Below are 19527 nucleotides of genomic sequence, written 5' to 3' on the forward strand. Positions count from 1 at the left end.
TTGAAAAACATTCATAACTATTTTTGAATGATTCCAAATATATATTTATTGTTATATTATTTTTTTGCAATAACATTTACTTCAGAGTTCTCATTCTCAAAATCCATTCGTGAGGTTGTTTCTGGATTTTATGTCACTTGTTTGAACGTTTTTTTTGAGTTACTTTTTTAAATTGAGACATCGATTTTCTGTATTGGAAAAGATATGGACAGTACTTCTATCACATATCACAGAAATACCTGTTACTCCTATCATATAGGAATACTATGTCATGAACTAGTATTTAGTATGTACATAGGAAATAACTTTGTCCCTGGATATAAATATAGGAATGCTATGCTATGAACTACTGTGTTCAACTTTTATAAACGGAAGTAACTTATAGTTTAATGAATCTTATGTTTGAGTGGAATACTGTACAATATTAAATGAGGCTTGCTTCCATCTATAATTTTCATTAGTTTTTTAGTCTCGCTGTGCTAAAAGTAGTGACATTGTTTTATCGTTGCTATAGGATGCATCAGGATTTTAAAAATTCTTTGTTTCACCATAAGTATTTCTTTTTCAGCATGTGAAAAGACCATTGCTATTTTTCGGTCCCAAAGCTCCCACAAAGCTCAGAAGCTGCCCAACTAGTGTTTGCAAGGTAGGATGAATATTATTGATCATGTTTCCATATTGATCCTTCTAGTCAGACTCGGAACTAATTTTTTTTTACCATTGCAGGAATTGAGATTAAGTTCTTATTTGCTTAGTGAATTTGGATCGGATGGTGCATCATTGACAGTTGATGGTGCTTTCAGCACTGCGTGGATTAAGATCCTACCAAAGACCAGGCTCTCATTAGGGGACTATGAACAGCTACATGAGAATGTAGTTGGAAATGATTATGATGTATTCCATTTTGGGGCACAGCCTAATCCTATTCCTGGGCCTGTATTGCAATTGGCGGGTGCATCATACTTGCTCCGAGCTACTTCTTGGGAGCTGTATGGCAGGTAGGCATCACTGTGATCTGCTTATTTCCTTGTATCATAATCATGGATTTAAATTTTGGTTTCGGTTTCGAAACCTTTTTTTTTTTTTAAAAAAATTTCGGTCATTTCGGCCAAAAGTTTTACAATTTCGGTCAAAATGACGAAATCCAAACCAAAATCCGAAATTGACAGATATCTGAAATTTTGGACCGAAATTCCGTATTTCGGTTGAAATTTAAAACAAGGATCATAATTGTGCAACTCAATTTGGTGGTGATTCATGTCAGTACAGGTGCAAAAGTTATTGATGTGATATTGTTGGTTTGATTCCTTTTGGTGCCCATTACTTTATTAGATTTTGATTACAGTTTTATGCAGCTGCAAGTAGAGAGCATTGAAACTGAAAGAAGAAATTTGCAAGGTGCTTATTCAAGGCCACCAAAATGAGACCAAGAAACACCCACGTTCAGCCCAAAGCGTTTTGGGGAGAGATATTGTAAGGACCCGAATCCGTCGAGTCGCTACGAGCAAAGAAAGCTACTAAAAACACACGGAATTTTTTTTTAAAAACATAATGAAAGTTTATATTAACTACGACAATCCAACCATAGATCTTATTCCAAATTAGAACTTCCATGTCCTTCCACAAAACAAAGCAATAAAAACTTTAAAGAGTCGCATACAGTTCTAGCTGTCACTCTATTTATTAAAGTAATGAAATAAGACCCTAATCTTCTAAGGAACGATGTAGCCCATCATTCCCAACTACTCCGATGCTCTCTCCCCATAACCTAGGCCTCTTCATTGACGAAGGCTTCTTCTTCCCACCTACAAAATCTGAAATGTAAACAGGGTTAGAGCAAAGCTTATACAACGACTTTAGCACGGTAAAGAAAACAATAATACAATTGAATATTTACTATACAATCCTCTAGGCATTCAACAATAGAAACTAACATCCTACATATGGATTTCATTAAAGTTGAGTATCCTGAACAATTTACAACTTAAGACAATTAACATTTCAACCCGTATATCTAGAGAGCAGGCGAGGAATAATTAAACATTAACTACTAAAAGAAAATAAGTTATTATGAATGGTGTATGCATATTATGAATGTTGTGAGACGGCTAACCCCAAGGCCTTTTGGCTTTTTCCCCAATTCTTTCCTTTCCTTTCTTTTCTTTTCGGCTTGTGGCCTTGACCGCATGACAAACCCCTACCACCCGTATTTAGGTAGGGACGTTATGGTTTAGATTACGGAATGCAATTATATTGCCGAACCGCTTCAGGGATGGATCCCCTCAGATACATTGCCAACAAAAAGGTTGTACACATTGCTCAGGTTGGCTTTGGACTTAAAGTCCCAGGTAGGTGTTAACAACCTCCCTAGTTCCCCCTTTTTCCTAGGTGCCCATTAATGGTTATCTATTTGTGATTCACGAAATATCACCTTACTAGTGTTGTAAGAAACATAACTGGAGTCATCATACTTACATACATTATTACTACATCTTCCAACTTACTCTTTACAATTAATTAGAAAGAGAACTTGAGATTTTAAGCATTTAATAACTAACTAGAAGGCTACAAATCTATCAACAGTTGTATAAGAGGGAGAATCAAAATAGTAACTACAACACGAAGTATTGTAAATACCAAGGTCCAAGAACATTATTGTAAACATTACACACGTGAGTCAAGCTGTCACTTGCCTTTTACCGTACGAGTGTGAAGGGTAACAATGGATTCCACTGAGGAGAAGGGTGCAATGATCCTGGAGTAGATGGAATAGAGTGTAACTTGTCAATTTTTGTTTATGAAAATGGTCATAAAAAAACACAACACAAGGTTCAGATTTTTGCCTCGCTTTGGGGCTTAAAACCCCCATACAACCTGGTACCCTTGCTGCCCAGTTTTTGGGGCACGAAGACCACACACAAAATAACATCTTTGCTGCCCTGATGGAGGGTAGAAAAGCCACACTCAAAACAGTACATCTGCTGCCCTGATTTGGGGCACAAAACACACTCGAAACAGTACATCTGCTGCTTTGTTTGAGGGCAGAAACTAACACCTATATAGACATCTCTGCTGCCCTGTTTTTGGGCATGAAACACATGCATAAAAAGACTCTAACTGCTGCCCTTTTCTATTGTATAATTACAACACACAGACAACACTATTGCTGTCCAGATTTGGGTTTTAAAATCTAACCCAAACAAAGTGTTAGTCTTGCTTGGGCCCGACATTCACAAAGAAAGCAATCATAGAAATGGGTTTATGCACCTAATACTGTTGATCTTTATGTAGAAAAAAAATCAAATTTACTACTCTTGTAAGAAACTAATACGCACAACGTCCGAAATCTGATCATTCTTTTATACTTGGATAATTATAGAAAACCGACCCCATTTTGATTGTATTATATAAATATGTATAGATTTTTTTTTTAAATAATTGCCTAGAACAGTGTCAAACCTAATTCTTTGAACACCTATATATATATATATATATATATATATATATATATATGTATGTATATATTTTACTAATTAGTAAGTACATATACTATGGTTGGAAAGCACTTATGTAAGGTCAATTGTTGAGCTTAAGAAGGAGGACTCATATGATCAACTGACAACTTTACAAGAGAGTAATACTAATGATATTTGGAAAATGCACAAAAATGATTAAATCCATTCCTTGGACATGATACTTAAGGTTGGAAAGGCATATAAAAACCATTAAATCCCTTTTACGGACATACACTGTTTATATATATAGCAAAAAACCTAGCCCTCCAATCTTACGGACATACACTGGTCTATAGCAAAAAACACTATTTATATGTACTAGCAAAAAACCCCGTGCGATGCACGGGCCGACAAAGAATTGTATAGACCACATCATAGGTTGATCTAAACCGTCCATGTGATGGAACACAACACAAATAGGTTGTGCCCCAAAAATCATTTCCATAGGCTGATCCTAGCCCTCCAATCTATAGAGGTTTCCATAATTCCTCTTCAATCGGATGGTTAAGATCACCCTATAGATTTTTTATTAAAAAAGCATAAAGGAGGGGGGTAAGATTGAAATTATGTGGCTTTAATGGGTGCCTTTGTTAAAAAGCATAAAGGAGGGGGTAGGATTGAAAATATGTGGGTTGAATGGGTGCATTTGTTAAAAAAAGTCAAAAAAGTGATGTGTAATTCTCATAGAATTTTCAAAAAATTCTCTTCTTTTCTCTTCTTTTCTCTTCTACTATATAGTATATAGATGTATGTATGTATGTATGTATGTACAAGGTTTTAAATCTCGGTTTCGGTTTCGGTACGAAATTTCAGACGAAATCTTGTAAAAATTTCACTTAAATTTCGGTGAAAATTTCGGAAACGTTTCGGCGAAGTTTGGTACTTTTCCGATTCACTGTGAATTTCGTTTCGTTTTCCACCGAAACCGAAATATTTCGGCCGAAACTAACGTTTCGACTGAAATTTAAAACCATGTGTATGTATAGGCATCATTGGATTTATCATATGCGCAAAACACTGATAGGGTTAGAAGCGTACAAAAATCATTTCACAAGCCCTACACACGTAGCACTGTTGAAATTAGGAGAATACCCAAAATCCTTCGAAAGGTTCTAAAAGTAATAACTGTTGAAGGCCTTATATGCAATAATTGATGGGATGCGAAACACACACGGACACATACCCACCCACCCACCCACCCACACACACACACACACACACACACACACACACACACACACATACATATATATATATATATATATATATATATATATATGGTATCAGAGCGGGACCTCCTATCTAGTACGGTGTGCAGCGAGGACGCTGGGCCCTAAGGGGGGTGGATTGAAAGATCCCATATCGGAAAGGGAGGAAAAGTTACTGGGCTATATATGTGGATTTCTCCTCTCCCTATGTAGACGCGTTTTCAGCATCTCCAAGGCGCAGGCCCCGTAGAGTGGGTCGGGCACGGTTAGTGCTGCTGGAGAACAAAACCGGGGAGGGTAGATGACCCAGAACCGGACAATATCTGCACAGTGGGGTCGGGGCGTGATAGATATCCAACAGTTATCAATTCAAAACTTCAATAATAATCTTGCATATGCCAATGAACCTATATACTAACTGTAAGCCCAAGGGTTCAACCTTGGCAACTTTCCAAGTCATGTTTTGATGACTCCAAACACAATTTGATACTTTATATTAGTTGTTTATACTAATATTTAATATGTGTTTAAGAATCCTTTTCAAAGGACCAAATTGAAGATGTGAGCTTGAAGGCATGGAACTCAAAGCCATGGAGAATGGAGCTAAGTGAGAAGACTTTAAAGCTAGAAGAAGATCCATGGGGAAGATGAGATCTCAAGACTCGAATTGAAAATTTAATGAAGTTTTTGTCAACTCTAGAGTGTAATTCTAATTCGTCATAGTAACTTGTGGATCATGGAACAAAGGAAGTTCCAAATAATTTTGAAATCATTTTTAACAGAAAGTAGACTCTTTAAGGTTTCTAGAATGCCAAGGAACGTAAAAATCTGATAAGAAACGAGGGAGATACGAATTTTCGAAGTGGACTGCACAAAACATAAATTCCAAAACCGTTGAATGGTCAACCATAGATATGGATGGTCGATCGTGTGTCGTCTGTGCCATTGTCGACCATGGGTCATCCCTGTAGACTGTTGGTGGGAGCCTATAACGGCTAGTTTTGGTATCTAACCTTTATAAAGGGGTTCTAAGGTCCCCAAACTAAAGTCCAAGACACTTGTGCTCACTATTAACCATCATATTAGAACCCCAATCGCCATTACTAGCAAATCTATTGTGGGATTAGTATAGGAACTACTCTGTATATCCTTAATAGAAATTGTAGTGAGGATTTATTGTATATTCTTTTCATCGTTTTCTACTTATTGTAATTGGTGGAGGGCATCGTATCAACCCTTGAAGATGAGCTTGGGGTATAGGCACAAGAAGACAAGCGGGCCATATCTAGAAGATAGCGAAGTTTCCTCTCAACTACTCTATTTTGCTGAGAGGTCTAGGCACAAGAAGATTGATGAAGAACACCACGCGACTCCAAGAATGGTTGATAACCATCACCGGTAGAAAAGTATTTCCTAGCATTGTAAGTGTGTAAACATTCAATGGAACATTGATATTGATTGCAAATATTAAAGTATGAAATGCAGAGAACACTTATGAATGATCTTTCATTGAAAACAAACCATGTCATTGTGAATAATCATCAACAAAAACATAAAGTACTTAAAGCTAATTAAAGATGAGGCTCGACAAGGACCACGTATATCAGAATGGACAAACTCAAAGGGACGAGTAATACCATTGACTACTTTGGAGGGAAAGAACACCCTATGGTGTTTTCCCAATTCAAAGGGACTCGCATTGAAAAGAACTAACTAGACTCAACATTAAGATTGACTTCCGAAACTGATCCACTAATGGGTGGCCCAAATGACAGTGCCACTGAAAAGAATCAACCAAGCTTCGTAAAGCTGTACTCTCCTTCGTCTGATCGAGGCAATACAGGCCGTCCACCTCATGACCTGAACGAATCTTCCTCCCAGTTTTTCAGATCCTGGAGGACACAATAAGAAAGGATGAAAGAAAGAAACAATTTGTGTGTTTAGTTAATTGACTAACAGAACGCAAGTTAAAGGGAAATCTAGGAACACAATGAACAGAAGATAATGAAAGGCCTAAATGAAGGGAAGCTACACCTACTCCCGAAACATGAGAGGTAGTTCTATCAGCTAAAGTAACACTATGGCTCTGTAAGGAAGATGAACGAAAGAAAGTGAGTATATTAATTTATCGGTTATATAGTTGGATGCTCCTGAATCAATAAGCCATGGCTCAGAAGTTGAAAGAAAAAAAGAGGAATTGCGATCTTGTTGTGCTAAGGTGGCAGTTGGTTGTTTGTAACTGACTAACATAAAGCAAATTAAAGGAAAATTTAGGAACACAAAGAACAGAAGATAATAAAAGGCCTGCGTGAGGGGAAGCTACACCTACTCTTGAAATAGAAAAGGTAGTCTCATCAGCCATAGTGGTTGATTACTGGTCATATAGTGTTTAGTAAGGAAGACGAACGAAAGAAAGTGAGTATATTAGATTTACTGGTCATATAGACGCAAAAATGATGCAAGACAATGCCTAAATAAGGGAAAAATCCCACGATTCTTTCTTTGCTTGTAAACTTTGAATCCTCCTCCGTCGTTGATGTCCCCATCACAAAAGCAGAAAGAAAACAAGAGGAATTGCTATCTTGCCGTGCTAAGGTGTCAGTTGGCCGTTTGCTTTGTCCCTAGATCTAAAAAATTCATCATACTCAGTCCGAGAAACTACCATGGAATCACCTTGCTCAGCCTGTCCAGATTATGATGGAGGTACAAAGCTCTCAGACACAACAACTTAAGCATGACTGGCATATCTAGGGGGTCATAACTTTGGATGCATATCATAGCAATAATCAATTGGGTGACCCTCCATACAACAATGAGTACAAAAATGCGTCCCACGACCACCAATACCACGGCCTCCTCCTTAGTCACGACCACCTCCATGTCCACAATGACCTCTACGTCGGGCCACGACCACTACGATCATTACCCCATTGTGCAACTGGGGCTAATCGCTCAACAGATGGGTCACACGAACTGTCAATCTGCATAGATCTCTCTACGCGGTAAAACACCTCAACAAGAGGGAGAAGAGATCCTGGACCAACTATCTGCTGATGTATGGGGACACTGGCCCCAAAGCATCCAGAAACTGTGCCACTCACAGATCCTCGTGACGCTTAGCCAAAACAGTGGCATCAACATGTCTTCTAAAACGTTTCTCCCTGTTAATAAAAATGTGTTGTCCGTTTATGCTTGTCCAGTTGGCTCTGATTTTTTTAACATGTTACATGAGTAGGTTCTGCCATTTTGGTTTGATGAAACCCTTGCCATTTATGCTTGAATGTATCCGATTGAATTAAATTTAGGGAAATATTATCAGCACTACTGTATTTTGATGACCACACTCCTCACTTTATTAAAAGTACGGTATGGCTCGCACCATACGATGATCCAAACCGTCCATTAGATGGGCCACAACCTAACCTAAATAGGTTGTGCCCCAAAAAGCATTTCCATAGGTTGATCGTAACTCACCAATCAGTAGACCCTCTAACATTCAGTCCCTCTACAGATCGGAGGGTTAGGATCAACCTATGGAAATATTTTTTGGGACACAGCCTATTTAGGTTGTGGCCCATCTACGCTTTGGATCATCCTATGGTGTGAGCCATACCGTACTTTTAATAAAGTGAGGAGTGCGATCATCAAAATACGGTAGTGCTGATAATATTTCCCTAAATTTATTCCTGATCTTATTTTAGATATCTTCACTGAGACTTGGATAGCCAATCTTCATTTAAAATTCCTTTTTCGACATCCCAGTTAGATTTCTCTCTTCTTATCCTTTCCTATACAGATCTTCACTCATCTTCTTTTAGATCAAAAAACTTACCTAAAGTAGCAAATTTTGAAATGAAACTGCTTGAAATAGAAAGTTCTCTAAGATGGGAATTTCCCAAAACTTTGCTTAGTCATCCATTTCCTCCCCTGGCTTCCCGCCCGACTTATTTTGAAGAAAAACTCTTCCCTTCAGACCTTTCTCATCTTTACTCTTCATTTTATTCTTTGGTGCTTTCTTTTTTCTTGTTCTTCTATTTGGAATGTAATAAGGATAATGTCGGTCCACCACATTGAGACCCTGCTCAGTTGATTTCCTGGGCAACAGTTTCTTGGCATGACAGAGAGGTCCCCCCATGGGTAACTTGCAATGAGATAAAATAGTTTTTTAGCATCCTAGAGAGGTTCCTATTGGTCATTATTGGTGTACCAAATGAGCTTTCCAACATTATAGAGGGATTCCCGAAAGCAGTATTCCCTTACAAATGTTATGGTTTTCTTCCATATCAATTTGATTCAATCATTTGAGGGGGTAGCCATATTAAAAGCCTAGTTCATAATCATCAGTGTGATTTCCTAACTTAGAGTTTGACATTGAAGAATTGAAGGGACATCGGAAACAGTAAAAGCCAATAAGAGACTAGATTGTGTTCATTCATGTTCATTTCATGTGAGAGTTGAGAAAGCTAACTTTGAATCCTTCATTACTATACTATGCTTTGAGTGGGATATATTTGGTCCTCGCATCAGTTAGTGTCAAAGTTGTAACCCAAACTCCTCTATATATTCAAGGTTTGAGATCATGTTTTACCTTTAGTATTAAACACTTGGGAGAAGTATTGACGTTTTCACTTGCGCTCATTGTGTTTTCTTTGCCTTTGATTTGTTAACTCACCATTGGATCCTTGATTCACCTTTTGAGATACATGACAATCTGAGCTGTACCTCATTGGAGAACTTATCTCATAATTGATTGAAATTCCACTAAGATAGTACCGTTCATAAAAAAAAAACACCCACTAAGGTAGTTATAGAGCTTAATATGTTTCTTTTTCTAATTTTTCAGTGCCCCACTTGTTCGGATAAATGCACTCGTGTATGCAACCTGCTTCGTTGATGCTGCAAGGTAATTGCAAGATACAAATTTTCATGATGGTGGCACAAATGACACATTTATTTTATTGGTTTTCTCTCTCTACGAATTATAACTTATCTAACATGTATGACTTTGTGAGAGTTTCTATAGCTCAACAGATGTTTCACTGGCGTATGTCAAACTTATCCAACACCTTGCAGTATTTAAAGGATATCAAGGTCAGGTTAAATGCTTCAAGCTCAGACAAGCGACTGTACCTCTTTTTAATGTTTTTTTCCTTTCGTTAATTGTCTTTCTTACTAGTTATCCAAGTTAAAGTGTTAACATCGGAATTGATTATCTCGTAAAGAAAAATCAAAATTGGCTACACTATGATACTTGAGATGCCTCAAAAGTTTCAAGCGAAGTTTCTCGTCTGGGTACATCGTGTTCCAGATGGCGAATGCATGTGGCTATAGATGCTTGGCTTTGTCCCTTATATTTTCTATCGTTTCCAGTGCCGCCACAATAAATTATGTTCCTTGTATGCTATTCTCTTAAACTTAGAAGTGTTTTCGTGTCAGATAATTTAAAGATAACTGTAATAAGTCGTGATTTTTGTCAAATATTACTGACAGTGAGACATCTAAAATTATTCGTTCTCGAACTTCTTAGACGGTTGATCTTGATACAATCTGATTTAATGAGTGATAGATAACTGTAATAAGTTGTGGTTTTTGACTAATAATTTATTACTGACAGTGAGACATCTAACTTAACTATACAATTTGGATGTTACTGTCTCATCATGGTTATCATATAGTATAATAACTGGGCAACTACATTTTAGATCATCCTTGTTAAGTATATTTTTCTTGTGACTGGCAGGCTACAAAATGCAAAGCCCTTTTTTTTTTAATTTGGATAAGAACCCAGCAAAATGTCATATATCTCATCAATACAATTTTTGGATGTTATAGTCTCGTCATGGGCATCATAAAGTACATTATTTCTGCAGAAGCCATTACTGCCCTAAAGTTGGCAGAAGAAAAGTTCCTATCTGTTTCAAAATCACGTATCCAGTTGCTAAAGCTGCAATTGCTCCATGAGCGTGCTTTACATCGGTATGGTTATCAAGCTTTCTGATCTTTCTTGCTCCTTGAATTGCAAGCAAGGATTTAAATTTTGGTTTCGGCCCCTACCGAAATCTTTTTTTCTTTTTTTTTTTCAAATTTCGGTCATTCGGCCGAAAATTTACAATTTTGGTCAAAATGACCAAATTTCAGGTGAAATCCAAACCGAAATCTGAAATTTTCAGATCCGAAATTTAAAACAAGAGGGATGATAGATGCAAGGGCCCTCTTTATGCAAGGGCTGGAGAAGGGCCCTCGAATAGTTCCACGTCATTTTTAAAGTCGGTTGAGAAACTGAATTCGGTTGCACTTAATGATGTGGATCTATTGAAGGGCCCTTCTTTAGCCCTTGCATAAAGAGGGCCCTTGCATCTATCATTCCTCGTAAAACAATGATTGCAAGCACAAACATCAGGGTATCTTCATGTAATGGATCTTTTATTTTCTCTGAAATGGAATTATTCTGATCCAGAGGACATCTGAAATTGGCCCAACAACTATGTGATGAGTTTGGAGTGTTGGCCTCCTCCGTAACAGGAGTAGACATGGATCTAAAAACTGAAGCAAGCCTTCGCCATGCTCGGACACTACTTGCAGCCAACCAGTTCAGCCAGGTTTGATGTTTGCTTGCTCCATACCAAACCTTCATCTCTTTTACATAGCATTCGCACGCAAAGCTAAGAGGGAGAAAAATTCTCTGAGAAGTCTGGTGAATAAATCTTGAAACATGGAAAACCTTCCATAGGTATTTACCGTTTCATCAAGACATTTAGTTCCCACGTGCATGTTAAGTGTGGGCAAGTCGTCCATCTTTATTATAGGAAACCTCCAATATATACTCTTCTAATAATGTTTTAGAGGAATTGTTTTCTCTATACTTTACTTAGAGGTGTGCAGTACCTATCTGCAAATAAAATGAACACATACATACATACATACATAATTTGCCGATTCTTTGGTTTGCTTTTCTCCAACTCTATTAACCACATTCATGTTATATCTTTCCCATATATGTGCATCCACTTCAGAAGGAAAAAACCGTGCAGGGACAATTGGAAGTGAAAACTAGAGCATTCTGTTTGCTTTGCAATTTGTCATATGATACAGTTGCTACCTTTTCCATAAGTACAAAGCAGTTAAGCTCTTAAATTTAGTGACATCTCTGGTCATGTTACACAATGTCACTATTCATGGAGTTGTCTGTTAGTTTGTGGAGCTTGAGGGAGATAAAATTACATGTGTTTGCGTTTGCCTCAGTTACCAAAGGTATTTAACTTGACTGAATAAAAGTGTTCTCTGCAGGCTGCAGCCGAAGCACACTCTCTTTTTTGTATGTGCTACAAATCGAACCTACAGGTTGAAAATGCCACTGTTCTTCTCTTGCTTGCAGAAATCCACAAGGTATATACCAGTCATGGATTTAACTTTAGGTTTCGGTTTCGGACATAGCCGAAACTGAAATTTCAGCCGAAATTCGGTAAAAAATTAAAGCAAATTTCATTATTGTACAAAATTTTTGTAAACAAACTTAAAAAATCACATTTTTCCGAAATTTCAGCCGAAATTACTAAAATTTCCGAATTTTAGGGTTTTGGTGATTTCGGTTTCCGTCCCAATCGAAATCCGAAATTTCGGTTTTTCGGCCGAAATTTAAAACCATGATACCAGTTGCCTCACTATTACGTCTCTTGCTTGAGATGCAAAGTAAAAACATTCTTTTTTCCATTTTCGCCCATCAGAAATCAGGCAATGCCGTTTTGGGCCTCCCTTATGCATTAGCCAGTTTGTCATTTTGCCGGTCATTTAACTTGGATCTGCTTGAAGCATCAGCCACTCTTACGCTTGCTGAGTTGTGGTTGTCTCTTGGTTCTAACCATGCAAAACGTGCTTCAACCCTTATACACCGGACTCTTCCTATGATTCTTGGTCATGGAGGATTGGAACTACGAGCACGAGTTAATATTGCAGTTGCTAAATGCTATCTATCAGATCCATCCTTTACAGGTACTGTAGTATCAGCTTCTTAGGTTTCATATGTTAAAATAAGCAGTAAGTGATAAATGGCTTTCAACTTTTCTACTAGTATTAAAATTTCAAATGAAATAGTTAGCACATGAATTTTATTATGAGAAGATTCATGAAGCTCCAGATCGATATTTGGGGATTCATTAAAGTCATATTGTTTGATTTTTATATGGCATGCAGTGTTTGATCATATTAGTGTCGCTTGGTTCCAATAGTCCTGTCCTTCCTGGAGTTCAGTCCTCTCTCCCCACATTACAGGCATTTGGTATCCCAACCACACCCAGCATTATTTCGACAAGGGAAATACTAAACAGTTAGGGCGGGAACATCCATTCAATAAAGGTACTCAACTCTTAGGTGTCAGTGCGGAAAACCAACAACAGGATCTCCCAACAACCTCTTATCCCTACAAAAATAAAGATAAATCGTAAGGTTGCTTGCAAATATCCTTAATCAGCACAGAGACTGGACAATCTTGGTTATTACTTCATTTTTTTTTTGCTTTTGGGAAAATTACAAATGCCAGGTTTACCTGCATGAGGGGTGCCCATCACCTTCCCCGAATGTAACCATATATCCCTTACCCAGATTTCTGTCGAGACCATGCCCAAAAACAGAGTTAATTACGGGTTCTAGGCCCTAACCTAGATGGTAACTTTGGTCACTGCCTTTCTTATGAAGTTCGTATCTTTATCCCTAGTTCATCAGAAACGCAGACATGGGTTCTAGGCCCTAACCTAGATAACGACTCTGAAAATCTCTTTTCTTTGAAATTTGGATCTTTTTCCCAAGTTCACAGGAAACATAGACATTAACAAACACCCCCTGACCAAAAGAAACAAAAAAGACAATAACCAATGAGCACGCACCCCGATGCGTGGGGAGATGCGGAGAGACAGGGCGGGCCAGCCACACGCGGCGGTGCATTCCCTCCGGATCCGGGATCCACTGTCCCGACCTGCCGGAAGGCCAAAACCAGTACTCAGAGTCCCGAGAACCAAGGACTTCATTTGAGATCCATTCAAAGAAGCCTTTTTTGTGTGAGATATCTCAAACCAGCTGAAGTGGGAGATTCTCAACCCTTCAATAAAAGTTGTGAGTTAAACACAGATTTCTAAGGAAACAAGGAAACAACCTCAAAATACAGAGAATGCCCAAGTAGTGCAGCTACAAAAGTCGACGGAATTCCCTCACACGAGCTTTGATCTGAAAAAGAACACCGTTGTTGTATTTCTATGAAAAAACAAGTCGAATTAAAGTAATCCCCTTCCAAAATATGTCTCTCGCTGAGAGAAAACTCCCATTAACCTAAATGATGGTATTTCTGGATGCAACATTAAAAACTTAGGAGTACTCCCTCATAAGAGCCGGATTGGGAAAATGACATCACCATTGTTTTCCTATCCAAAAAAATCCCAAAAGGAAGGAATTCCCTACGGAAGAGGTCCGGAGATGACAGGAAACTCTTTGCAAGTCGAAAAAGGGATTTCTTGATTTTCTTCTAGAATTTTTTTTAAAAAGTGCCAAATCTCTCCCAAAAAATTTCTGAAAAATCACCATCATGATGGGAATGATATGTGCATCCAACTCATGTAGGTTCCAGGCCTGCTTCATGGCAGTACGGCCTCTGACATCATCCGTACGGCCTATTGACGTCAGATAGTCAAGGACATTGATTCTCTTGGAAAAATATAATCCTTTGCTTGGATACCAAGTAGGAGTTGTTGGAGATTAGAGTAGTAGAGGGAGAGAGGAGAAAAGAGTAGAGAGAGAAGAGATGGAGTGGATGGAATAGTTCCCAAAAATTCCTGTATATCAATGATAATACCCTACATAACATGGAAAGTTATAAATACCTCCCAAATACAATCTAATTCCGATACAAGAAATAACCCTTATTTCCTACAATCCTGACACATAATACCTTGAGCACTTAACTGCCTTTAATATCAAAAGAAGATCCAATAGAATGTGGGGAAAAACTATCAAAACAATACTTGTGGTAAATACATGCGTAGTAGAATAGGCTCTGGTAAGGAGGCTGATATAGACACCATTTACAATTTGGCATGACATCCATGCTCGTTTGTACTATATGTAAATGACAAAACTGAGAGGGTACAAAATGCTTAATTTTACGAGTGTCAATATCAATTCCCTTTTGGTAATTAGAACATTCTTAGATAGGTTTTGATAATCGCTTGGTAAAATATGTTGGTTTTATTAACATTTTCCTTATTTATTTTGGTTTATTTTGTTGGGTAATTAGGTTCTGCTACTAGCTGAATAAGTTGGAGTGTCATTTGATTTGTTGTGGCTATTGGCATTTTTCTTTTTCCTTCCCTCAGTTTCAGAAGATCCTGATAATGTGCTGGATCCTTTAAGGCAAGCTGCCGAGGAGCTTCAAATTTTAGAGGTGAGTTTTTCTTCTGATTTTTTTTCTTGAAGAAGGGTTTTTCTTCTGATTGTTTCCATGTACAGTTGTTGGTATGGATGTATGATGTTAGAGGAAGTCTAAACTGAAGGGAGCCCTTGCATAAATAAGGTGAAAGGGCACCACCCATTGTTTGAAAGTGCATTTAATGCTTTGACTTTTACATCTTCGGTGCTATTATAAATGCACTTTCAACCAATGGGGGTGTCCTTTCACCTTATTTATGCAAGGGCGCCCTTCAGTTTAGACTACCTCATGATGTTAACCGTGTTGATTGTCAACAATGATAATAACACTGGCATTTGCAGTATCACGAAATGGCTGCAGAGGCCTTCTACTTGATGGCTATCATCTTCAACACGCTTGGTAATTTAGAGGAAAGAGAGGAAGCCGCAGCTTCTTTCAAGAAGCATATAACTGCTCTTGAAAACCCACAGGATTTGGAGGACCCACTCATGTGCGGGGCATAAGAATCCATTCATGTCAATCAATGCGGTGAACCTAAATACCTATGGATTGAACAGGTATGTAGTATTTTCCTACTCGATATTACATAGATGTGACTCCATACATGGACATAAATTTTGAGAGATGCTAGGGGAAGTCGCAGTTTTAAATGGCAACATCTTCTGAAACAAAATGTGGCCCTTTTTCCTGCGGCCGTTTCAAACTGCGGCTGCCCCTGCATCTAGGTGGTTTTGCGACAATTTCTAGCATACTTTGTATCCTTATTTTGTTCCAGTAAATTTAAAAAATTGATATAAATTAGAAAAATAAGCATGGGAATAGAAACAAATTCATATAGGCCACGTTTGGATACCAACAATATTTAGATTTGGATTTAGTTGATATTTTGAACTGGATCAGATCCTTAGATTTCCAAATCAGACACAACAGTGCAAAACTTTCTGATTTTCGAATCTGTTCTGTGGGACATTATTTGGAAATCAATATTTGTGGCAACTTCCTTCACCATCGTTGCTCCGGCAGCAGCGAGACCTCCCTCCCTCTCTCTCTCTCTCTCAACATGATCATGAAGATGATTGATGTGTTCTGTATCCAAAACTCAAATCCAAATCAAAATACAAATGCATGAGGTAACCAAACGGGCCCATAATGTTTTTATAGGTTAGTGGGTATGACATTATTGGTCGTACATAACCCAACACGTATTAGATGATATTCTAATCATCGGATGCATCATTCTCCACGTTGTAATGGGAATTTCCCAGGCCAGCAATGAATATTCTGAAACTTTTGGCAATATTCTATCTGTTGTTTCACGATTTAAGATGTTTCTTCAATTTAGTATTCACTCTTGTTAGAAGAACAGATCAATATTTCTTACTAAAAGTTAGCTGAAAACTTTGCAAGATCATCAGTCCCTTTATTCTTGCAGACAAAAATATATGTCCCACTGAAGGAAATGGGAGCTGCAATTCTTCACCATTGAAGTTCATAACATTACCAGTAGCTAAGTTGCCTATACAACAGTGAGGTTCTCTAGCTGACTTAGTTCCATTAGCACTATGCATTTTTAAGAAAACTAGTTCTATTATGTAAGTGAAATTCTTTATCATTCATTATAAAATTAGAAGCCGGTGAAACTTTTTTTTTTTTTGTGGTCTTAAATCTCAATCTTCAGTGCTAACAACATGAACATCTTAGCACCTTTCGTATCTTTGTTATATGGGATTTGCTAGCCTCCTTCGTAGAAAGCACCTTCGCACCCGTCCTTTGCATGTGATGACAGCCACGGCAGTGAATAAGACAAAATCTGTCAAAAGTCAACATATATGGCTGTCATCACATGCAAAGGACGGGCACGAAGGTTTTTTCTGCAAAGGAGGTTAGCAAATCCCTTGTTATATTTTACCTTAACACCATTACCATCTTTTTTTTTTTAATAAATTGTGTGAGAAGTTTTCAAAGAGCTTGATATTCCAAAATGATTTCTTCAATGTTTCCAATTTGTTAAGATACAAGGGTTGGGTAAGCCCGTCAGACCCATTTAATCTAGCCTGTTTGGATAAGAACTTGAATAAAATTTTGGATACTGAAGATCTGAATGCACAATCCTATCAATTGAATCTAATATTGGTTTAAGGAGGATCCTAATTATTTATACCCAACATATTTGGTTTAGTTTTTATATGATTGTAGCGCTTTTTTTTTAATCTTTCAATCAATTCCTAACAAGCCAGGTATATCCTTAATGAAATTTTTTTATAGGATTCATTAGACGACCCCAACTAGTTTGGGACAGAGACTTAGTTGAGTTGAGTTGAGTTGAGTTGAGTTGAATTATTTCCAAACACTGAAAGATGTATACAAAATTTGAATACTAATTAAGGGTAATTTTTTATTATTACAGTAAATGATATAAAAAGGTGAATTCAGTATGTTTGGGAATTAAGTAAACACTTGTAATAAAGATATCCTTCTGTATTTTTCTGATGTGGTTGTTAGTGGATTTAGATGTTTATAAAAGACCAACTGGTGCTGTTTTTCACCCATGGGAATAGAATTCTTGATTGGATAAGTTCTTGAAATTTTCTTATGTGCTGTTCATTAGTTTTATGCTGGTAATATTTCATTCAAGAAAATCGGCTGATGTAGACAAAGCATATCAAGATTAAATAAATCCGGTTTGCCATGTAAGAGGGGGGTTGATGAATTTGTTGATTTTGTGGCCCTGAGGCTGAGTTTTACTACAAAAACACTCTTTTTTGGATGTCTTGTTATTGGCAACCAAACACATCCCTAGTAAAAGCTGTGCTTTTGGGCAACCAGGGCCTTATGTTTAAGGATTTTGAAAATTAAAGTTAGTAGCCGAAGGTTTAGGCAATTTGTCTTCCTGCCGTTCTTATATTCGATAAATTATAAGTATTAAGATTTGTGATTTCCAACATGTGAAATTTATGGCCATAGGTGGTATGAGTTTTAAGATTATTGACTTTCAAACATTTGAAATACGAGACATGATTAGATTCGCACTCAAAAACAGCATCGTGTAGGAAGAAGACTGCTAAATTGGAGGTCACCCTTGCAAAAACCAGCTACAAGGGCACCCCATTTGACCACCTAACCGAAGTACATTTAATATTCATTTGAATTTATATTTGTCTATGCCATTATAAAAGCACTTTGGTGAGATGGTCCAATGGGGGTGCCCCTGTAGCTTTTTTTTTTTTTGCAAGGGCTCCCTTCACTGTAGCATTCCTCTAAAGATCAACATGTAGAAATCCGGCAATGCCTTGGCTTGCTCCACATCCCCTTTCATGTCCTCACATGGGTCTTCTTCGGTATTTTCATAATTTAAGTCCTCTCCGACATTGTCTTCAGTTTGAAGAAAATAAAAACTAGATTTTTTTGTGTGATGACTTTTTCGCCCCCACTATAGGATTATGCGCCCCTATAAAGTGGTTTGACCATCACCTTTTTTTTTGTACACATGCCACATTCTCATTGTTGGGCTCTCCCACCGGTCTTACACGATATTTGATTACTGAGGGATTCTAAACTGAAGGGTGCCTCCTGGAAAAGCCAGGCTCAAGGAAGCTCCCATTGCGCCCACATCATCAAAGTGCATTTATAATAGCACTGAAAAATGTATAATTAATACACTTTGATAGATGTGGATCCAATGAGGCGCACTTGCTGCTGGTTTTTTGCAAGGGCCCTTCAGTTTAGAGTTCCAATCATCTTTAAGAAAATTTCCTCTCATCTCCTCCACCACTTCAATGCACATGTAAGCATTCCAGTAAATGAAAAACCACATTATCTTCATCACCCAGAGAAATTGCACATCTACATCACTCTTCTCGTATGGCCATCATCCATCTCCAATGTACACCTCCTAACCAATGTCTCAAATGTACTTTGATCTAGATTAAGCCATAAGTATAAAGACAAATGATACACGGACTATTTAGATAATTCCTCAAAAAATTCCCTTTCGTGGGGGCGTTAGAAGTGATCATTGCTAACGTTAATAAGGCATTTAATATGACCAATGTATCGTAGAAGGAATTAACTATCTGAATAAGAACACTTCCTTCAAAGCAAAGAAAGCAAAACAAATAATCGAACAAAGGGATTTGCTAGGGAACATTGCAGATGGCATTGCGCGGATGGGCTGTTGCATGAGAGTGCAGCCACCTCAGATGAATTAAAGGAATAAGACAAAATCTGAGGCTATGTGGGCTCATTTCCATCATCTCACCAGAAGCAGATGAAGAATTCTCATTCCTATTGTTCCCATTACTCTTCCCCATCTCAAATTGAAAGTTAAGAAGTCATATAATTCAAGTCATGGTCTCTACTCACTTCCACACAATTTCCCTATCAACATTAACCA

At 37.7% G+C, this 19527-nt stretch overlaps 1 protein-coding gene across 3 annotated transcripts in view; it reads left to right on the top strand.

The window, feature by feature from the left end:
• LOC143892561 (anaphase-promoting complex subunit) overlaps positions 1–15691 on the top strand; it is a 36674-nt gene extending 20983 nt beyond the window's left edge. For 2 of the 3 annotated variants that reach the window (XM_077397278.1, XM_077397279.1), the window contains 10 exons: positions 569–646; positions 727–998; positions 9567–9626; positions 9747–9814; positions 10594–10699; positions 11181–11322; positions 12011–12109; positions 12448–12712; positions 15082–15149; positions 15476–15691. In XM_077397278.1, the coding sequence (XP_077253393.1) occupies positions 569–646; positions 727–998; positions 9567–9626; positions 9747–9814; positions 10594–10699; positions 11181–11322; positions 12011–12109; positions 12448–12712; positions 15082–15149; positions 15476–15637 (1320 nt within the window). In that variant the 3' untranslated portion in view covers positions 15638–15691. Of the gene's footprint in view, positions 1–568; positions 647–726; positions 999–9566; positions 9627–9746; positions 9815–10593; positions 10700–11180; positions 11323–12010; positions 12110–12447; positions 12713–15081; positions 15150–15475 lie in introns of those variants that run through there. The other variant, XR_013255552.1, reaches the window with a different exon arrangement.
• Positions 15692–19527: the final 3836 nt, after the last annotated feature.

Source organism: Tasmannia lanceolata, unplaced genomic scaffold (genome assembly GCF_043159265.1).
Source record: "Tasmannia lanceolata isolate RefF3 unplaced genomic scaffold, GAP_Taslan_0.1 ptg000015l, whole genome shotgun sequence".
NCBI classification, from domain to species: Eukaryota; Viridiplantae; Streptophyta; class Magnoliopsida; order Canellales; family Winteraceae; genus Tasmannia; species Tasmannia lanceolata.